A 21,742-nucleotide genomic window follows, 5' to 3' on the forward strand; every position below is an offset into this window, starting at 1 on the left:
GAGGGGGAGGCGGACCGAAGATAGATAGAGGAGAAGCTAGGTGTAGAGGAGACAGACAAGTTAAAGAGACGGGGATGGAGCCAGTAGAGGTAAATGTAGGTGGAGAGGGAGGGAGGGGATAGGTCAGTCCGGGGAGGATGGACAAGTCAAGGGGTCGGGATTAGGTTAGTAGGGAGGAGTTGGGGGTGGCGCTTGAGGTGGGAGGAGGGGATAGATGAGAGAAAGAACAGGTTAGTGAGGCAGGGACAAGCCGGGCTGGTTTTGGGATGCAGTGGGAGGAGGGGAGGCTTTGAAGCTTGTGAAATCCACATTGATACCATTGGGCTGCAGGGTTCCCAAGTGGAATATGAGTTGCTGTTCCTGCAATCTTCGGGTGGCATCGTTGTAGTACTGCAGGAGGCCCAGAATGGTCATGTCATTGAAGGAATGGCAGGGGGAGTTGAAATGGCTTGCGACTGGGAGGTGCAGTTGTTTATTGCAAACCGAGCGTAGGTGTTCTGCAAAGCGGTCCCCAAGCCTCCGTTTGGTTTCCCCGCTGTAGTGAAGGCCAAAACGGGAGCAGCGGATGCAGTATACCACATTGGCAGATGTGCAGGTGAACATATGCTTGATGTGGAAAGTCTTCTTGGGGCATGGGATGTGGGTGAGGGAGGAGGTGTGAGGACGAATTTGGCGGGTGAGGGTGTCAGTGGAGGGGGACTAGTCAGGCCTGCGGGACAGGAAGAAGCGGACAGCTTTTAGGCCATCTGCATGGGGAATAAGGTGTATAGGGACTGGATGGCCATGGTGAAAATGAGGTGTTGGGGACCGGGGAATTGGAAGTTCTGGAGGAGGTGGAGGGCATCGGTGGTATCATGAATATAGGTAGGGAGTTCCTGGGCCAAGGGGGAGAAAATAGAGTCCAGATAGGTGGAGATGAGTTCGGTGGGGCAGGAGCAGGCAGAGACAATGGGTCGACGAGGGCACGCGAGTTTGTTGATTTTGGGAGGGAGACAGAAGTGGGCAGTGCGGGATTGGGGAACGATGAGGTTGGAGGCTGTGGGTGGGAGGTCACGTGAAGTGATGAGGTTGTGGATGGTTTGAGAGATGATGGTTTGGTGCTCGGAGGTGGGGTCATGATCCAGCTGGTGGTAGGGGGAGGCGTCGGAGAGTTGGTGCCTGGCCTCAACGATATAGAGTTCAGTGCACCATACTACAACTGTGCCTCCCTCGTCCGCGGGTTTTATGGTGAGGTTGGGATTGAAGTGGAGGGAGTAGAGGGCTGCACATTCTGTGGGGAAGAAGTTGGAGTGGGTGAGAGGAGTGGAGAGTTTGAAGCGTTTGGTGTCTCGACGGCAGTTGGAGATGAAGAGGTTGAGGACAGGTAGGAGGCCTTGGGGTGGTGTCCAGGAGGAAGGGTTGTTTTTTTGGGTCGGGAGAAGGGCTCAGTAGAGGGAGGGTTAGGCTCCTGGTTAAAGAAATAAGAGTGGAGGCGGAGGAGGCAAAAAAACTGCTCGATGTCCAAACGTGACTGGTATTTGTTGATGTGTGAGTAGAGGAGGACAAAGGTGAGCCCCTTGCAGAGGACTGACCATTCATCCTCAGTACATTGGAAGCCTGGGGGGATGGTGAAGACTCGGCAGGGCTCAGTGTTGCTGTCTCCTCTGCAGCTGCTGGCTGTGGAGGCTGTGGGCAGAGCGATGTTGGCATCGGCTGTGGGTGGGGTTGCATCAGTGCTGGTGGACGGAGTAGCAGTGGTGTTATCAGCATCAGTGGTGGGCTGGGTTGCATCGACACCTTTTGATTTTTGTTGAAAAAAGACACATTTAGTCCGAGCAGGCAGTTCCTTGAACAATCAGAGTCAGCCTGGCAGGTTTAAAAGTTAAACAAAGCATGGTAGTTAACTGTCAATTATTATTAGTTGGTGCATTGCCCATGACAATGCCTCTACAATCAACGCTCATGCAATTTAAATGCTGTTTTACTGCTTGCTTTGATATTCTTGTGAATTGTACCAATGAGTTCTAGAAGAAAGGTTTTGACAAGCCTTTTCTCAGCAATACGTAATGTTCTATACTAGCAACAGGTTACCTGATTCTTATTTTCTAAAAACAACGATGTAGTTTAATAATAGGAAGGCGATTTTTCCATAATTTTCTGATCTTATTTCAAAATTAATGTTGCTGTGCATATCCTCAGTGATTTTGCTTTTGGTATATTTTAGGGCTGGAACAGTCTAGGAATTTCTCCTCAAGATTCCAATATAGAGTCTTGTACATCTGCTGATAAGACTGATCTGATGGATGAACCTCATGTCAATAAGATGAATGAAGGCTTAATTCAAAATGACAGCTCACTTCTCCGCTCTTCAGAAGGTAGTTTGGTGTCTCTGATGCCAGTAAGCTTACTTAAAGAACGCCCATTAGAAAACAAAACCCTTCAGCATACGAGCAATCAAATTGAATATAAAACATCTTTTCCAGTTTGTGGTTTAGGTTTCCCATGCCATCCTGCAGCACTGTCGTCCAAATTAAACTTAAACTCCTCTCCTACTAAAAAAGCTGTAAGTAGCCACAACAGAAGTGAGGTGCATTTGCTGCAATATAATGATGAAAGTCGGACAATATTAGAGAAAATTTGCATTGCCGGTGAACAGATGAGGCTGCAACCGGAAAGATCACAGAATTGGGAGCTGATTCTTGATTGTGAAATTAAGCGCCTTCAAAATGTTGCTTGGCTTACAGGTAAAGTAACTGCTGAAAGGTCGACCCAAACCCCTCAAGAAATATCTGTTTGCCTTAGAAGTTTAAATCTGGAAATCAAAGTAGACAATAAAGAGAAGACCTTAGAACTAGAAACTCTTGTGACTAGGTTACAGAATGCTATGGCAGGTTTCAATGTAGATCTTCACAGGCAACTGGACAAAGAAAGTGATTTCAAAGGCCCACACCATTGGAACCACTGTACCAAAACTGGAAACAACTCAGTGATTTATGACAACCTAAAGGAAGAAGGAACAAATGAATATATTTTTCATCAGGAAAAACCTGACAGTATTTCAAGTCATGAGTCAACTTTAGAAAGGGCCAACAATGTTTGTCATATGGCGAAACAAAAGGGGTACTCTAATAGGATGGTAGAGGATGAGTTTAGTGCTCCTGCAGATGGATATGCCTCCTGGCTTCCCTTATCAGAATATCGCAATCGTATATTAAATGGATTGAAGTTAAAGGATGAGAAATCAGATGTTCAGTCAGCAGCTGGCAAACTCACAGCAACTTTTGATTCTGTCCTGCAGGAAAATGCAGAATGTAAATGCTTAATTTCTAAGTTGGAAGAAGAAAAAAGAACACTTCAGGCTCAATTTAATGAAATGGAGGTGAAAAGGAAGATTTGCATTGAAGAGTTCAACTCATTACTTTGGAGGCATGAGGATCTCCAGAAACAAAACCAAGAACTTGAAGCAGAAAGACAGCAACTAATCATCGAAAAGGAAAGCTTTATAAGATTGGTAGATAAGATGATGGAGGAAAAAGAAGATTTACTCTCTGTCATTGGAGCAAAAGAAACAGTTCTGCAGTTAGAGAAGACAAAGGAAGCGGTGCAGGCTGTCAATACAAATGCATTGCAGTTTGAGAATCTGCAAATGAATCAAAGTATAAATGAATTACAGAAAGAGATAACGTTCTTGAGAAATGAGCTGGAAAAGGCTAGTTGTGAAATGCAATGTACGAAAGCAAAGTATGCAGTCATGAGGTCAAAAAATCTGATGCTTTTCCAACTTGTCAAGGAAGTGAAGAACAAGAATTACAAGCTGGAAAAGTCTTTGCAAAATTCTGTTACTGCAAGCAAGTGCCCAAAGAAAGATGTCGACGTAAAAATAGAGGAGTCAACTATGAAGGAGGGATCCCTGAATGAGATAGATCAAGAGTATCATGGGAAGAACTTGGCTGAAAGTTGCTCAAGTGATCTGGTCAAGAAGTGTGCAATGATGTCAAAGGTTGTGGAGATACTTACTGAGGAGAATCAGGTTCTCAACCAGGATCTTGAGAAATACATAAAAGCCAATTTAAAGCTAGAGTGCATTGTGAGAATGCTGAATGAAGAGTGGCAGCTGTGGGGAAAACATGCATGGAGCACAGAGCAAGAAATGAATTTCCTGCATCCGGAAATGAGGAAAGTGCATGCATCTTATCTAAGCGATATTAACAATGCTATTCAGTTTTCTCACCAAAGAAAGGAAGATGAGATGCCAGATAATCAGCTCAATCTTTCAGACATATCCTTAAATGTAACAGATCTTTCAATTAGTGATGGTTCCGAGATGGCATTCTGCAGCAGTCCGAAAGGTACGACATTTGCTAAATCATTAAAGTTTATCAGCATTTTCTTAATTTTATCCACGTAGAATAAAAAGGCAGATTTATAGACAGTGATTTTATACTGATTGCAGAGTGTGCTTAATGCCTACAACAGTCCAGTATGCCACAGATTCATATTAGTCATCCTTACACTTTTAAAGAAAATTAGACAATAATTGAAAATTGACAATTAACTAAATTTAGATGCTACATAGTGGACAGTGTTTGGTGCCATTTGACTTGAGTGAATTAAAGAGAAATGATTTTATTCTAGCAACTTTGTTCTTGCTCTTTGATCTTAAGCTACTTAAAGAATAACTTGGAACAAACAACATTGGTAGAACTACAATGAAGTTTCTGCACAGTCAGTATGAGGATCTAGTGGCTAAATTAGAAAGCAGAAAAACAAAGGTTATAACCTTTGGAGTATTAACTGAACTGAGTGCAAAATGGCACAGTGTACTTAAAATTAGAGAGAGGATCACATGTCTCAAAGTCTGGTGAGGTACAAGTGGGTTTCCATCAGTGGGTCACTGGCACCCGTGCGGGGGAAAATGGGTGCTGTAACATTGGACAAGACATTACATTTGACAAGCAATGTATTTGCATGGATGGAGGATTGGTTGACTAGTAGAAAGCAAGGAATATGGGGTAAATGTGTGTTTTTCTGGTTGTCGGTCAGTGCATAGTGATGTACCTCAGGGATCAGTGTAGAGACTGCAATTATTTACAATTTACAGAGATAATTTGGAGTTGGGGTCTAAATGTGGTGTGTCAAAGTTTGCAGATGACACCAAGATGAGTGGTAGAGCAAAGTGTGCAGAAGACACTGAAAGTCCGCAGAGGGATATAGATAGTCTAAGTGGGTGGGCAAAGGCCTGGCAGATGGAGTACAATGTTGATAAGTGTGAGGTCATCCATTTTGGTAGGAATAACAGGAAACTGGACTATGGTTTAAAAGGTAAAAAATTGTAGCACTCTGCTATGCAGAGGGAGTTGGGTGTCCTTGTGCATGAATCGCTAAAAGTAGGATTGCAGGTGCAGCAGGTAATTAAAAAGGCGAATGGAATTTTGTCTGTCATTGCTAGAGGGATGGAATTAAGTGATGTAAGCTTGGTGGATTTGGTAATAGTGTTAATCAAGGATGGCATTTGTGCAATAGTTAGAATGTTTCAGAGAATCGTGGTGCAGAATCAGTTTGGATAGAGAGGACATATAGGGAAAAAATCATTAGTGGAATGGTTTACAGGCTCCCTGTGAGTTGCCATAATGTGGGACAAAATATATAAGAAGAAATATTAGACATATTGTAGAAACCTTGATGAGCAGTTCATTGAATTTATAAGTTCCTAGAGAAGCATATTTTCAAACTGACCAGATAGTGGATGATGAGAGATAATGGGAACTGCAGATGCTGGAGAATCCAAGACAACAAAATGTGAGGCTGGATGAACAAAGCAGGCCAAGCAGCATCTCAGGAGCACCTGAGATGCTGCTTGGCCTGCTGTGTTCATCCAGCCTCACATTTTGTTGTCTCAGATAGTGGATGATATTAGTTTTGGTATTGCATAACGTGACTGGATTCATTAATGACCACAGGGTCAAGTGCATCTTGGTAGCAGCAACCACAATATGTTTAAATTTTGTGCCTAGTTTGAAAACGAGAAGTAAGGGTCTAAGGCTAGTATTTTAAACCTAAATAAAGGCAACTATATGGAAATGTAGCTGACCTAACTAATGTGAACGGGCATACTAAAGCTGGGAATAGCTCAACAGAGACACACAGTGGCAGACAGCTAAGGGGATATTTCAAAACTCTCAAAATAAATATGCTCCTCACAATAAAGCAAATTTCCGAAGGGAGAATGCATCATCTGTGATTGATGAAAAAAACGGTTAGGGGAAATATCAAACTTGAGGAAAAGCACAAAACTGCACAAAGATAACTGATCAGGATATGAAGAATAGCAGAGAACATAATAACAGAAAGCAAAGGATTATGCAGAATTTGAAAAGGAGAAGGGAAACTGAGTGTTGGTCCTTCAGAGAGTAGAAATGAGGAGTTAATAATCAATAATAAGGAAATGGAAGATGAAATGCAGAGTTATTTTCTGAATCACAGAATTCCAGAATTGTTATGGCGCAGAGTGAGGCACATGGTCGATTGTACATGTCCTGGTTCTATTCCCTAGTGGCAATCTCCTGCCTTTTCCTTGTATCCCTGCATACCTTTTCTATCTAAAAAAATTATCCAATATATATTAACTACTCACTAAGTGAAAAAGATTTTTCATGCATTACCCTGTCTTCATTTGCACAACACTTTATGCCTCCATTTTTATTTCTCTTCTATAAGAGGGAACAGCTTCTCTATACCTACTCCATCCAGCCCCTCATGATTTTGGAAACCTCTATCAAATCTCCTTTCCATGTCCTCTCCAAGTAGAACAGTGTTAACCTTCTTCAATCTCTCTTCTTAACTGAAGTTTCTCATTCCTGCAACCATAGCTGTAAAACACTTCTGCCCTCTTCCCAATGCATTCACATCTTTCCTATAACATGGCATCCACAATGGTACACAACATTCCTGCTGAGGCCTCACAAAAGTCTTGTACAAGTCCATTGTCATCTCCTTGCTTTTGTAATCAATGCCTCCATTAATAAAACTGAGAACTATGCTCTGTATTAACTGCATTTTCCATCTGTCCTACTGCATTAAGTGATTTGTGTACCTATTAATCTAAGTTCCTCTGCTCCTGCACCCTCTTTAGAATTGCACTCCTTATTTTCTATTGTTTTTCAATACACTTACAACCAAAATACATTATGTCACACTTCTCTGCATTGAACCCCATCTGCCATCTATCTACCTAATTCACCAAGTTGTCAGCATTCTTTTGGAGTTCCAAACTGTCCTCCTCACAGTATACACAGTTAATTTTTTCCAAGTTTAGTGTAATCTACAAACTTTGCAATCACGCCCCACACATCTAAATCTAGATCATTAATAATCAGATTGTTAATTGATCATTAATCTAGGCCCTAAATACTGACCAAAAACTTATACCTCTGAAACTCCACTACAAATCTTCTTCCAGCTTGAAAAGGATCCATTAACCATTACTTTCTGTTCCTTAACACTCAGTAAATTTTGTTTCTAAATTTTACATTTTGCTTCACTTCAGCATGGATGATGTAGAAAAGAAATTCCAGTAAATCAGAAGGCAAGAGGGGAAGAGAATAGAATTTCATCCAAAGATCTTAGAAATGGCTGCGAATGAAGTAATAGATGGGTTGGTGTTAATTTTCTAAAATTAGCTACATTCAGTAAACGTCCCAAATGAAAAGACACAAATATAGCCTCTCTATTCAAAAGGGGAGGGCAGCAGAAAGTAGGAAACATCTGTCATGGGAAGGCGTTTTAATAAATCATTAAAGGGATTGTAGCTGTGCCTTTAGAAAAAGCATGGACCAATCAGGAAAGTCAGCATGGTTTTGTCAAAGGCAAATCATGATGAAACAATTTATTGGAGATCTTTGAAGGAGTAAAAAATGCTGGGAATAAAGGGCAGCTTGTAGATACACTGTACTATTTTTATGCTTCCAGAAGACATTTGATAAGAGAAATGTCAAAGGTTATTCTGGAAAATAAAAGCTTAGGATGTCAGGGAAACATACTGATATAGATAGAAGACTAGCTGGCAGGTAGAACACAGACACTATGCGTTAATAGCTCATTGTGCGAATGTGATTTTAATCTTCTTGCCAAAGTGAGCAACTTCAGATTTTTCCACATTATACTCCATCTGCCATATTTTGCCCACTCATTTAAACAAATTATAATGATCTGCATCCTTATGACCTCTACACAACATCACTTCCTACCTATCTATATGTCTTTCACAAATTTAACTACCAGAACTTCACTTCCCTAATCTAAGTCATTAACGTAAATTATGTAAAAGTCTGAGGCAAAGCACAGTTGCCTACAAGACTCCACATGTCACATCCTGCCAAATAAAATAAAAGACATAGTCGTTGTTTTCTGCCAATCAGCCAAACTACCAACCACACCAGTATGTTATGCTCTATACCATGAGCTCTTAGTTGTGCAAAAAACATTTGTGTGCTTTCCTGTGAAATAGCCTACTCCTGTGATCGTTCATATGTTTCAATTTTAAACTCTCATGGCAAACGTTGTATTTAATACCTTCCTGTCAAATATTCAAACCTTCAGTGGACAGGCATCTCCAATTCTGAATCATGTCAGATCCATCCTGCTCTTAACAACTGAGCTGTGCGATGGTAATCCTCTGAAAACATAGCCAGTCAATAGAAAGAGTCCACAGTCATGAAAGCTAGTAAATTTGAAAAACACAGAAGAGGTTAAAAAGTAACATGTACATTGATAGCTAGTAATTTGTTTGTCATCTGTGAACCATTCAGATTTTGATAACTATATCATCAAAATCCCTAAAATAAATTATAATCCATTGATCCCTTTCAATCTAAAAGTGGACCTGGATATTTTAGGGGATTTTCAGCACTACATTTAATTATTTCTTCTGTCTATTATTCTGCAGTTCAAAGCAATATTGATGAGACTGGACGAGAATTTAAGGAACTGCATGAAGAGCAAAAATACAGAAACACAATCCAGCAAGATGGGACAATCTCACCACACAGCACAGCGGCCACAGAATGGTTAGAGAACTGAGTTTCAAAACATTAGCTTATCATCACTGCAGGATGACACAAACTTCTTAAGATGCACAGAGACCAATAGAAACTAACAACGATAGACATGGGTCAGTAAAAATATACATAAACAAAGAATTGCTTAGGCTTTCCACATGGCCAAGGAATGTATGTGGGTGATAACTAGGCTGCTATTTGATCACTGGAAACTTGACAGAACTAAATTAACAGAAAAGACTAGTTTTGAATTCACTGCAATTTGTTTCCAGCCTAGACTGAAATTATGCTTGAAGCCTTTGGAATGCTGTGGAAGTCCTTTAGAGTTGACAGAATGTAAATAGGGATGGACAAGTTTTAGTTCCAAGATCAGATTGGAGAAGTTGGTTTAGAGCAAAGTATATTCAAGGGATGTTTAATAAAGGTGTAAAAGATTATGTCAGGCTTAGATATAGGATCAAGTGACATGAATTTAAGGCTTCAGGCAGGAAATACAGGGGCATGTTCAGGAAGAATTGTTTTACACAGTAAATGGTAAGTATCTGGAACTCATTGTACACGTGGTGATGGAAACAGAATTCATCAATGTTTATAAAAGGAAATTAGATAAGAACTTGAAGGAAATATATTTGCAAAGGTACAGGAATCAAATTGGAGAGCGGGACTGACAGGATTGCTCTACGAGGAGCTGGCACTGACTTGATGGGCTAAACTTGATACACAGTACACAACTTTACATTTATGACTCCACTTATTTATATCAGGCTAGTTGTCCAATTTTAACTTGGCTAAATCGAGCACCAGCAAAGCAGGAATCACTAGAGAATTGGGCCAGGAGCTTAAAATGGCCATTGCAATAGCTGTAGCTACTTTGAAATGGCAATTGCTAGATGTCTGGATCACCCACTGTGAACCTTACAATATCTAGCTGGTGTGCCATGAAATACCCTGATTATCATTTCAGATAGATTTGAGCAATGATTCTAGCCATGGAGCACAAGAGGATCCAAAATGTTACATTCTTAAATTTATTTTTGCGGACCCAATAGCATAGCAGTAACTTCACTGAGCCTACAGCAGCCACTAAGGTCACTACCTTGAGTCCATGATGCGGCACCGCTAAGTTGTCATTACACCCTCATTTACCTTGCCAGGCAGTCCTTGGTCTAATCAAAAGCTGAAAGCATCAGAAAAGCCTGCAGGTCCAAGAATATCCACGGAGAGTGAATAAAGTCAATGCTTCAGGTTAGTGATCTTCAACATGAGGCCATAGACCTGAAACATTAATTCTTGCTTCTCTCCCCAGATGCTGCTAGGCCTGATGAGAGTTTTGAGCATTCCTTGTTCTTGATGCAGATTTTCATCATCTACAGTCTTCTGCTCTTTGGACAGCTTTTAGGTTTCCAGCCATTGTGTTCACCCAAATTTAGAATATTACATGGAGCACCCATTAGCCACTTACAATCATTGGCATAAGTTATAATGCCCTTCCTGTACAAATAAGTGAATTGATGCCTTATTTAGAACAGCCATGTGGAAATTAAATTAAATGCTGCTGGAGCAGGCAGGTGGGATTAGTTTAGTTTGGAATTATGATCGGCATGGACTGGTTGAACCATGCTGTATGACTCTAAGACTCAATGACTAATGTGAATAATTATTCATATTTAGGAACATTATGATTAAAAATAAATTGTATATCAGTTTTATAAGTATCATCACATGGGTTGAAAGTTCAATGGCAAATAATCAGATAGTTTTCTTATGGTATATTCTTTAACTTTAGGAAAACATGGAACACTGTAGGTGGATCAGGGGATGCATCACAAATAATGAAAGATCCAAACTTACCTTTACTCTGTACCAAGCAGCATTATCATGGATTCAATGGGAAAAGCGCTTCCCCCCATTTAGAAAAGGAAAGTAATTGGAGGTCCCAGAATTTGGAGTGTGGTTTCGATGCGACACTGAAGGTAATTTGTTAATTCCTAGTGGTTGTGAGAGAACTGGATGATTATCCTTACTTTTTTGTACTGGGTTTAATCTTGGGAAACAGAGTTTTAGATCTGAAATGCTTCAACTCAATGCTGAATGCAGAAGACTGTAAGGTGCTGTTCCTGAAGCTACTGTTGAGCTTCACTGGAACAGTTCCTCAGGCCACGAACAGAGATGTCCGGGCGAGAGGTAACTGATTAATTAACATGACAGACCATTAGAAGCTCAAGATCATTCTTATAGACAGAACGAATGTGCTCCATAAAGCAGTCATTAAATCTATATTTGGTCTCCCCAGTGTAGATGAGGCCACATTGTGAGCATCGAAAACAGTAATCTAAAATGAAAGAAATCCAATTGAAGTGCTGCTTCACCTGGACGGAATATATAAGGGCAGATATTACAGCTCCTGTGTTTTCGTGAAAGAGAGCCATGAGAAGGGGTTGGTCTGATTAAGATGTGGATCAGGGTGTACAATATGCAAAGGGATGGGCAGGAGAAATGGTGGCATCACACTGGAAGTGGCAGACGTGACAAGATGTGTTCTGTTGAACACGGAGGCTGGTGCAATGGAAAATGAAGGCAAGGGGATCTCTATCATGGTGCTGGGGAGAGTGACTCAGAATGTCACCATTTTAATGCACTCCGTATTTTTCACAGCATAGGTTTATTTTTATTACTGAATGAATAATTTACTTCAATATAACTCTTCTCTGTACCTTGAAAACATGTTTTGTTGTTATTTCAGTCCATTGATTTTTTTTGTCAAAGTTTAGAAACATTTTGGTTTCAGTATCAGGAGTTAATCAAAGAGCTTTAGGCTTTTTGCTTTACACAGCATTGTTTCAAGAAGGTAGTTTACCGTCAACTTCTCTGGGGCAACTAGTGACAGTAATAAATGCTGACCCTCACAATGGCACCAATATCCCATGAACAAGTAAACTATTGCATAGGCCTACATTGGATACATAGCATAGAAATGGCTCATTTGGCCAACCAATTCTATGCTGGTGTTTAATCCTTCTTCTGCCTTTCCTCATCTAAATTCAATATTGTAACTCTCAGTTCTCTTATTTCTCATTTTCTAATCTAGCCTCTCCTTAAATCCATTTACACTTTTGCTTCAACTGCTTTATGTGGTATGAAGTGTCACTATATTTCTTCTATACTTATATTTTGCTCTTTCCACATCAGTTTCATTCAACAGCATTTCCAACTGCTTTCAGAAGAGCTGACAAGCAATGTTATGAAATGACAAGCTGTGTGGCCAATTCAATTTTCACAATTATTTCTAAAAATTCCGAGGTATTCAAGTTCTCAGCAGCATTTCCAATTGCCCTCGGAAATTTTAGTCCCATGTGGCATCTAAATGTCCTGAAATCTCTACGATGCACTGTTACTTTCAAAGTGAGGTTGGGAAAGGAGTGGTAATGGGAATCTTTTTTGCTTAAATTCCTTGAGAAGCTTGTTATTTGGTCTAAGGGCAACAGGGGGTAATTTTAAAATCAAAGTTGCCAAACCCAAGCAATTTGCCACACCTTAGTGACAATGCCAGTGTCAGTTTAGAGAAAGGGAGTTTTGAGGTTTTAATTGGGAAAACATTTTGCTACCAGGGATTTTTGGGTGATAGCAGGCACTGTATATTAACATTGGCTGTTTGGTCACTTCTCTACACAGTGAGTCCAATAGCCCTTCAATGACCTGCACTCATTCAAGTGAAAGACAGGCCTAACTATGGCTGCCATATGCCTCAGATGTCATGTGCTATAGGCAGTCCTTACCATCCAGTGTGGTCAATGCCATCGACTGTGAAACAAGCTCACCACAAACCCAATTATACCATGCACAGTTAAAGGTAGCATCATGTGAGCAAAGTGGATGTTTGGGGATGCAGAAATTTCCTGTGTTAATTTTGATTAATAAAATTCAATTTGCACAACTGCAATAACTTTATTTCTCTTTTTTTTTGTTTTAAGTGAAAAATCACTTTTAAAGAGCCTCATTTCAGCTTTGATGCTTTCTCTTAATTGCTTCTCATCAAGCCCTCTAAATAGCATTGGCTCCTGACTAGGATAGGATTCCAGCTATATTTTGTACAGCTAACATCATCTTACTGAAGTATTAGAGCTGCACTGAAATTTATAAACATAAACCTATCACTGGAGTTACTTCACATATATTGATCCTTAACTGTAATCTGTTGGGTTAAATTGTGAGGTCGTCATAGTACCACAAGGAGCTCTCAGTAATTTGTTATAAAGCTCAGAATGTGTTAGTCATTAGAGGGTCATAAGGTGATGTCCCTCCCTATACTTGGGCGAGAAGGTCTGGGTACAAGTCTTAACTATCCTGGAGCTGTGTTGTTAATATGTCTGAGCAGAGTGATTCACATAACTGCACTAGTACAGAGGAACAAAGTTTATAAGTAAATTATTTTGGAAATATACATCTTCTATGACTGAAATAAATCCACTTATTCCATTTTAGTTTTCCAGTATCTTCACATTCTTGCAATAACTCGTTCACAATAATCTTGGCAGCGGCTGTTATTTGTTGAAAGGTATTTGTTTGCATTTATAGTAATCTTACATCACAAAAATAGATTACATTACATTGGAAATCCCTTAGATCCTGTACTGTTACTTGAAAAGGGTGCCAGCTGCTGGGTGTTAAGGAAAGTGAATATGCCAAAGTTGTTTCAATAATACCATTAAATGCCCTTGTGTTTTGTTTCATAATTATTTTTTGCTATTGCATTATAGACTCCAGATTTTCAAAGCTAAACCAAGAATAAGGGAGAAGTTCTGATCAGTCTGTGCACAAATTCCTGAAGAACAGAAACGTATGTTGACTATGGGCCAACTGAACACAATAATGGCATCTTGTGCAATATTCTTTTTTTTTAAATACTGCATGTAGCCCTGTACTTTATTTGTTGCAGAAATAAATCCCAGAAGTCTCATTTATTGAATGTTGAATGTGCAAGCAGAAGCAAGGTGTACTTGTCGAAAAACATATTTTGAAAATTTAACATTCAGCACTATTACAATAAACATTTTATATTTCAAACATGAGAAATGAAATAAATTGCTTTAGAAATTATGCTACATTTCAGAACATGAGTGCTTGCCAGTTTTTAAGGAACCTTTCTAAACAAAAGGAAATCTTCAACATACCAAAGAAATGGATATAAATAGTTAGAAAGGACAATTCCAGGTATCATGTATACTTGCATAAAAGACATGTTTTTGAGACATGTTTTAGTGTGGAAATGTAGATCAGGTCAGATATATGTAATATCCCTGAGGGTTTGAAATCCATACCATCTCTACCTGGACTTCAAGAAGGCCTTTGATAAGGTGCCACACAGGAGGCTGCTGAGTAAGATAAGAGCCCACGGTGTTAGAGGCAAGGTGCTAGCATGGAAAAAAGATTGGCAGTCTGGCAGAAAGCATGACGAGTAGGGATAAAGGGGTCTTTCTCAGGATGGCAGCCGGTGATGAGTGGTGTTCCACAAGGGTCAGTGCTGGAACCCACAACTCTTAACTTTGTACATTAATGGTCTAGATGCAGGCATTCTGGCTAAGTTTGCAGATGATACAAAGATAGGTGGAGGGACAGGCAGTATTGAGGAGGTGGTGAGGCTGCAGAAGGATTTCGACAGGTTAGGAGAGTGGTCAAAGAAATGGCAGATGGAGTACAACGTGGGAAAGTGTTAGGTCAAGCACTTTGGTAAGAATAGAGGTATGGACTATTTTCTAAGTGGGGAGAAAATTCAGAAGTCTAAAGTGCAAAGAGACTTGGGAGTTCTAGCCCAGGATTCTCTCAAGGTAAACATGCAGGTTGAGACAGTAGCCAGGAAGGCAAATGCAATGTTGGCTTTTGTTTTGAGAGGACTTGAATATAAAAGCAAGAATGTACTGCTGAGGCTTTATAAGGTTCTGGTCAGGCCACACTTGGAGTATTGTGTGCGGTTTTGGGCCCCATATCTCAGGAAAGATGTACTGGCCCTGCAGCAGGTTCAGAGGAGGTTCAAGAGAATGATCCCAGGAATGGAAAGCTTAACATATGAGAACGTTTGAGGACTCATAGACTATACTCATTGGAGTTTAGAAGGATGAGGGGGAATCTAATTGAAACTTTCAAAATACTGAGTAGCCTGGACAGAGTGGGTGTTGGGAAGCTGCTTCCATTGGTAGGAGAGACTAGGGCCCAAGGGCACAGGCTTAGAGTAAAGGGAAGACCTTTTAGAATGGAGATAAGGAGAAACTTCTTCAGCCAGAGAGTGGTGAATCTATGGAATTCACTGCCACAGAAGGCTGCAGAGACCAGGTCACTGAGTACATTTAAGACTGAGATAGATAGATTCTTGATTATCAAGGGGATCCAGGGTTACAGGGAGAAAGCAGGAGAATGGGGTTGAGGAATTTATCAGCCATGATTGAATGGCGGAGCAGACTTGATGGGTCAAATGGTCTAATTTCTGCTCCTATGTCTTATGGGCTTACCAGTTCTGGAGAGCCGACAGGGCAGTCTCATTAGTTGTTGGCCTTGGTACTGAATTCAACAGGGCAGTTAAGAGTTGTAGAGACATACAGCATGGAAACAAACACTTTGGTTCAAATAGTCCCTGCTGGCCATGGTCCCAAACTAAACTGGTTCCAACTGTCTGCATTTTGCCTAAATCCTTACAAACCTTTCCTATTCAAGTGATTATCCAAATGGCTTTTAAATGGTGAAACTATACCTGCATCCATCACTTCCTCTGGCAGTTTGTTCCACACACTAACCACTCACTGTGTAGAAAAGTTGCCCTTCATAACCTTTCTAAATCTTTCTCCTCTCACCTAAAAAAATGTTCCCTAGTTTTGAATTCTCCCACCTTAGGCAGATGACATTTTCTCATTCACCTTGTCAATGCCCCTCATGGTTTTATAAATCTCTATACGGTCATCCCTCAGCCTCCAGTGAAAAAAGTTACAGCCTATCCAGTCTTATTTTTGTATCTCAAACCCTCCATTCCTGGCAATATCTGGCAAACTTTTTTTCTGAACCCTCTTCAGCTCAATAATATCCTTGCTATTACAGGGTGACCAGAACCACGCACAGTACTCCAGAAGAGGCCTCATCAACATACTGTACTACATCAACATGACATCCAACTCCTATACTCAAAAGTCTAGGCAATGAAGGCAAGTAAATGCCTTCTTAACCACCCTGTCTGCCTGTGACGCAAATTTCAAAGAATTATGTATCCTGAACCCTTAGGTCATTCTGTTCTACAACACTACCGTTACTTAAGCCATTTGCTTCTGATTGTTTAAATGAGGAAACAGCAATTGTGAAACAATCACGAGAAGGTTGCTGACAGTGAGCTTTCTAGATGACTGTCGACCATTTTCAGGATGGGGTCCCTCTAACCACCAGGTTCTTCCTCCATACTGAAACTTCTGTAGCTAATAAACCACGAACCCCTCCCCCAATATGAATGAAGCAAAAGGTCATGGGTTAACTGATACATTTGATATATGGGGATTGTCTTTTGTAGGAGATTCACTATTCATTGAGTACAATATACAGTACAATAACATATTTTATGGTTAGGAATAACAGTGTACATAGAGACATTTAGTGTACATATAGTGTGACTAACAAAATTGTATTTGAATTCTTTGTTGGATTTACAATGCTACTAAACTTACTGCCAATAGTAATTTTTTCCTCCAGTTATAAAATTCAATTGCAATCTCACTTTTGACCCTGTATTTGTAATGATATTTTTAATTTCTGTTTTATGACAATAGGCACTCTCACTGCAGTAGTTAACTGATACTTCAGACAGACACTGAATAATCATCTCATTCTCCTAAATACTGCTGATCCAGACTCAAAGTTATAACCACTACAGGATTTTCTTTTTTTTTAAACTGTAAATATTGTCAACTTTCTTGGTTTTCCATTTCCCAATTAAAAGAAAAACACAAGCAATCATTTTCAGGATAACAAGGTGTCAAGCTGGATGAACACAGCAGGCCAAGAAGTATCTATCATTTTCAATTTGCTTTTGGATGTAGTTTGACATTGAGGATATGATGCTCAAAATAGTTAGAAAGTAAAATGTGACAATTTCTATAAAAGGTTCCGAATCTACAATAAATGGACAATGTATGCTGGCCCAGCCAGCTGTGCCCACATCCCAAGACACAGCTTTTTTTAAAGAAAACGTCAGCTTTATTCTCCAATTATAACTTGAAATTTCCTTTCTACTACAATGTAGTAGTGAGGAAGAATATTGGCTTGGAAATCATGATGTGAAATTCGTATGGCTAGAGATAAGAAGCACCCAAAGGCAGAAAACGTTGCTCAGGGTTATCCATAAGATCATTAGATGTAAGTACAGAAGGTGGTCATTTGGCCCATCGAATCTGCTCTGCCATTCAGTCATGATTTTTTTCAACCCCGTTCTCCTGCCTATCCTCTGTAGCCCTGGACTCCCTTACCAATCAAGAACCTATCTATCTCGTCTTAAATACACTCAATGACTTGGCTCGGCTGCATTCCGTGGCAATGAGTTCCACAGATTCACCACCTTCTGACTGAAGAAATTCCTCCTCATCTCAATTCTAAAGTGTGGTCCCTTCACTCGGAGGCTGTACCCTTGGGTCATGGTCTATCCTATTAGTGAAAACATCTTCTCCACATTCCTATAGATTGGACGGTAGCAAATGTAATCCCACTATTTAATAAGGCAAAGAGAGAAAAAGAGATTTACAGATCGGTTAGCCTAACATCAGTATTTGGGAAAATTCTGGAGTCAATTATCAAGCAGGTGTTCACAGAACATTTGGAGAGAATTGATGAGATTGAACAAGCCGGAATAGATTTAAGAAAGGCAAATCAAGCTTGATAAATTTACTAGAGTTTTTGAGAATGTAACTAGTGGAATAGAAAATCTGTGGATGTGGTGCATTTGGATTTTCAGACTTTTGATAAGGTCCCACTTAAGAAGTTAGTGGGCAAAAATAATGCAAGATTGTGAATAATGTACTGGTATGGATTGATTTTTATTTGACGGACAGGCAACTGAGAGTGGGAATTATTGGTATTATTCTGAATGGCAGGCAGTGACTACTAGAGTATAGCAAGAATCAGCGCTTGGGCTATTCACAATATATACACATGATCTGGATGAGGGAACCAAATGCAAAATTTGCAAATTTGCTAATGTCACAAAACTGGGTGGAATGCAAAATGTGAGGAGGCGACTTAGACACGTTGAGTGAGTGGGCAAATACAGTGCAATCTGGTTAAATGTCACCACATATGCACTTTGGTGTAAAAACAAAAATGCAGAGTATCATTTAAATGCTCTAAAAAAAATCTGAATTTTTCACACACCAGTCAATGAATACATCAATTCCCTGATTGGGCAGACTAGAATCGGGGTCACAGTCTCAGATATATGGGGTCAGCCAGTTAGAACAGAAAGCAGGAAGGATTTCTGCACTTAAACAGCAGTGAGCCTCTGGAATTGCTTATCACAGGAGGCTGTGAAGGCCAAGTCACTGAATGTGTTCAAGAAAGGGTAGGTAAATTTTTAGATTTTAAAGTTGTCAAAGGGTACACAGAACATAGAACATTACAGCACGGTACAGGCCCTTCGGCCCTCGATGTTGTGCCGACCTGTCATACCGATCTCAAGCCCATCTAACCTACACTATTCCATGCACGTCCATATGCTTGTCCAATGACGACTTAAATGTGCCTAAAGTTGCCGAATCTACTACCATTGCAGGCAAAGCGTTCCATTCCCTTACTACTCTCTGAGTAAAGAAACTACATCTGACATCTGTCCTATATCTTTCACCCCTCAATTTAAAGCTGTGCCTCCTCGTGCTCGCCGTCACCATCCTAGGATAAAGGCTCTCCCTATCCACCCTACCTAATCCTCTGATTATTTTATATGTTTCAATTAAGTCACCTCTCAACCTTCTTCTCTCTAATGAAAACAGCCTCAAGTCCCTCAGCCTTTCCTCGTAAGACCTTCCCTCCATACCAGGCAACATCCTAGTAAATCTCCTCTGCACCCTTTCCAAAGCTTCCACATCCTTCTTATAATGCAGTGACCAGAACTGTACACAACACTCCAAGTGCGGCCGCACCAGTGTTTTGTACAGCTTCACCATAACCTCTTGGTTCCAGAACTCAATCCCTCTATTAATAAAAGCTAAAACACTGTATGCCTTCTTAACAGCCCTGTCAACATACGGTGAGAAAGTGTGAATACGTCACTGAGACAGAGGATCACTATGGACGTACTGAATGGCAGAGTAAACTTGAGCAGCCAAATGGTCTATTCCAGCTCCTGGTTCCAAAAATTCCTCCATTTTGTCTGTGCAAACAGTGATGCTTTCATTAACAGATTTTCCTTCTGGAAACCAATTGTCACCTCATTATCCACTGCTATTTCCTTTAAGTGCAATGACATCAGCATACCTAGATACTTCCTTTATTTTAATGTGTCAGTGGCATAAATAAACTTTTACCCACCCACCCTCAGAGTATGCAAGGTAATATCTGCTTGTCAGCTGATAATGTCACAGTAATGTCATAATTTCAGTTTAATTACTTGTTTCCACATATTAGCCTACACTGAGGGCTGTCTGGTATGGGTCATTTTCTCTGAAAGTCTCATGCAATCAATGCTTAATCCTCTGGGCTCTGTTGTTGGCCATTCAAGGGCAAGCTTGTCTAATGGGCGGTTAGCCACTTCAGTCAATGGTTTGTGTGTCCCCTCCTGCAGTTTCCCTAATTGCCTTTAACTGAGCAACTTGCTAGTTTAATTCAAAGGTAGTTAAAAGTCAGCCACGTCGCTCTGAATCTTCTCTCAAATAGATCAGACTAAATTAAGGTCATTGGTGAACCAGATGGAATGTGTGATGTGATCTGAACTCTTGTTTCTAGATCATGGGTTTATACAGCTGGATTTCTAACTCAGCAACACAATCACCCTATTGTTTCTGCTCCCTAACTCACTTCCACACCATTAGGTATTCCGCCTTAATATGAGCAGCAGAGAATAACAATGGGGTACAAGGTGTGAAGCTGGATGAACAAAGCAGGCCAAGAGCATCAGAGCAGCAGGAAAGCTGACGTTTCAGGCCTAGACCTATCTCAGAGAATAACAATGGCACTGATTTATGTTCTTATCTGAATGAACAGAGGAAGTACAAAGATGTTCAAAGAAAGGTTGTTTAGTTATAGTAGTACAGTATTTACAAAGGAAAAATAATAATTCCACCAAACTGGCTCATAATGAGAAATTTCCATCCTCCATTTTGTTACAAATGGATTAATGAAATAGGACAGGAATTTTCTGTAGAGTACTTTCAGCATTCACTTGACTTGCAAGGTGGCTTTACAATAGCTGAGAACTTCTACATTGCAAACTGTGTATCCTTTCATCAGTAAGCCATTACACGATTGACAGTCTTGTAGTTCATGTTGTTCACCACCCTGCAGAGAAAATGAATTAGAAATATTTGTACTGTAAAGGTTCATACAAATAATATTTCTAGACAATACTTTTTTAAAGCAGAGTCCTGAGAAAATAGCCATCTTGTTCTGATGAACCACTTTGATTAGATTTAACCCTAAGTTTGGTAATCCTCAATTGAACCTAATCACCAAACTTCATGCTTTATCCTGTACACTTCTTTTCAATCCATTTTGAGAGATGCAGAAGAACAGCCGTTCTCTCCTATACATTTTCAACCTGTGCATATGTGTACTTCTCTGTCTGTAGTTCATTGAGGTTTATAGTAGAGACAGGTCATTTCACCCATCAGTTGGTTCTGTAAACCTGAATGGATCGTTCATGCAAACAAGTGAACATGGACTACTAGTGAGACACAGCATCTCAAACCCACTCTGCTACTCAGTAAGATCTGATAACTCCACATTCCTGCTCTCTCCAAAATCTTTCTTGGGGATAGACACTCTCTTCTTTATCAAGAATCTAATTACCTTTCCCTTCAAAAGATACAATGACTTTGTTTTCACTGGCATGTATGGAAGAAAGCTCCAAAAGATTTATGACTTACTATGAGGAATAAAATCTCATTAATTCTGACTTCAGTAAGTGGCCCCTAATTTTGAAACAGCTGGGTAGGTTCCAAAGTACTAATACTTACAGCAGATACAGCAAGGTAAAATTCACTCAAAGCAATGTCTTTATTAAAATATAAAGATTTTCTAGGTGGATAAATAGTGCAATGACCTCTTAAAAAATAGAAAATGCACACCACTGATCCTCAATCTGAGGTGAAGTTGGTGAAGATTTTCTCGAATAGAGGTGAAGGGAGTGACGAGGTGGATATTGAACCTAATGTAGCAGTAGGTTAAAAAGGGTGTTATTTCTGATTGACTCACCTTCTTTGTTTGAATTTTGTCAAGCTCCCAGTCAAGAGCAATAGCAGTGTCAATCACTCTGCCAAGACAATATTTCTTCCTATGTTTTTGTCATTGGCAGTCACCTTTATTATCAGTTTAATGGGAATCCCTTCAGCTTTGGTGTAGATGGAGCTTCTTAGTTCTTTCCTTCTTCGTCTTCCTTATACTATCAGCTAAGCGAAGTTCCCTATACAGAGTTCTGTCGACTGAGATTGAAGCAATTCCCAGGATGATATGGTTATGGTCTTATAGTCAGGTCT

The 21,742-nt window shown here is 40.1% G+C and overlaps 2 protein-coding genes across 3 annotated transcripts in view; one reads left to right on the forward strand and one right to left on the reverse strand.

The window, feature by feature from the left end:
- Positions 1-2,509: 2,509 nt before the first annotated feature.
- Positions 2,510-14,087, forward strand: LOC125451191 (girdin-like). The gene is made up of 4 exons (XM_048528031.2): positions 2,510-4,328; positions 8,924-9,044; positions 10,822-11,008; positions 13,793-14,087. Exons 1-4 carry the CDS (start codon positions 2,636-2,638, stop codon positions 13,811-13,813), a joined length of 2,022 nt encoding a protein of 673 aa, XP_048383988.1. The 5' UTR covers positions 2,510-2,635; the 3' UTR covers positions 13,814-14,087.
- cfap96 (cilia and flagella associated protein 96) overlaps positions 13,557-21,742 on the reverse strand; it is a 39,186-nt gene continuing 31,000 nt past the window's right edge. For both annotated transcript variants that reach the window (XM_048526683.2, XM_048526681.2), the window contains one exon: positions 13,557-20,546. In XM_048526683.2, coding sequence (XP_048382640.1) covers positions 20,427-20,546 — 120 coding nt within the window. In that variant the 3' untranslated portion in view covers positions 13,557-20,426. The remainder of the gene's footprint in view (positions 20,547-21,742) is intronic.

Source organism: Stegostoma tigrinum, chromosome 3 (genome assembly GCF_030684315.1).
Source record: "Stegostoma tigrinum isolate sSteTig4 chromosome 3, sSteTig4.hap1, whole genome shotgun sequence".
Taxonomy (NCBI): Eukaryota; Metazoa; Chordata; class Chondrichthyes; order Orectolobiformes; family Stegostomatidae; genus Stegostoma; species Stegostoma tigrinum.

Bases quoted from the DNA above. Each gene is read 5' to 3' on its own strand.
- LOC125451191 (XM_048528031.2), top strand. From the start codon at position 2,636: ATGAGGCTGCAACCGGAAAGATCACAGAATTGGGAGCTGATTCTTGAT. The intron at 4,329-8,923 runs GTACGACATTTG...ATTATTCTGCAG, and splicing joins ATTCTGCAGCAGTCCGAAAG to TTCAAAGCAATATTGATGAG. The intron at 11,009-13,792 runs GTAATTTGTTAA...ATTGCATTATAG, and splicing joins GTTTCGATGCGACACTGAAG to ACTCCAGATTTTCAAAGCTA.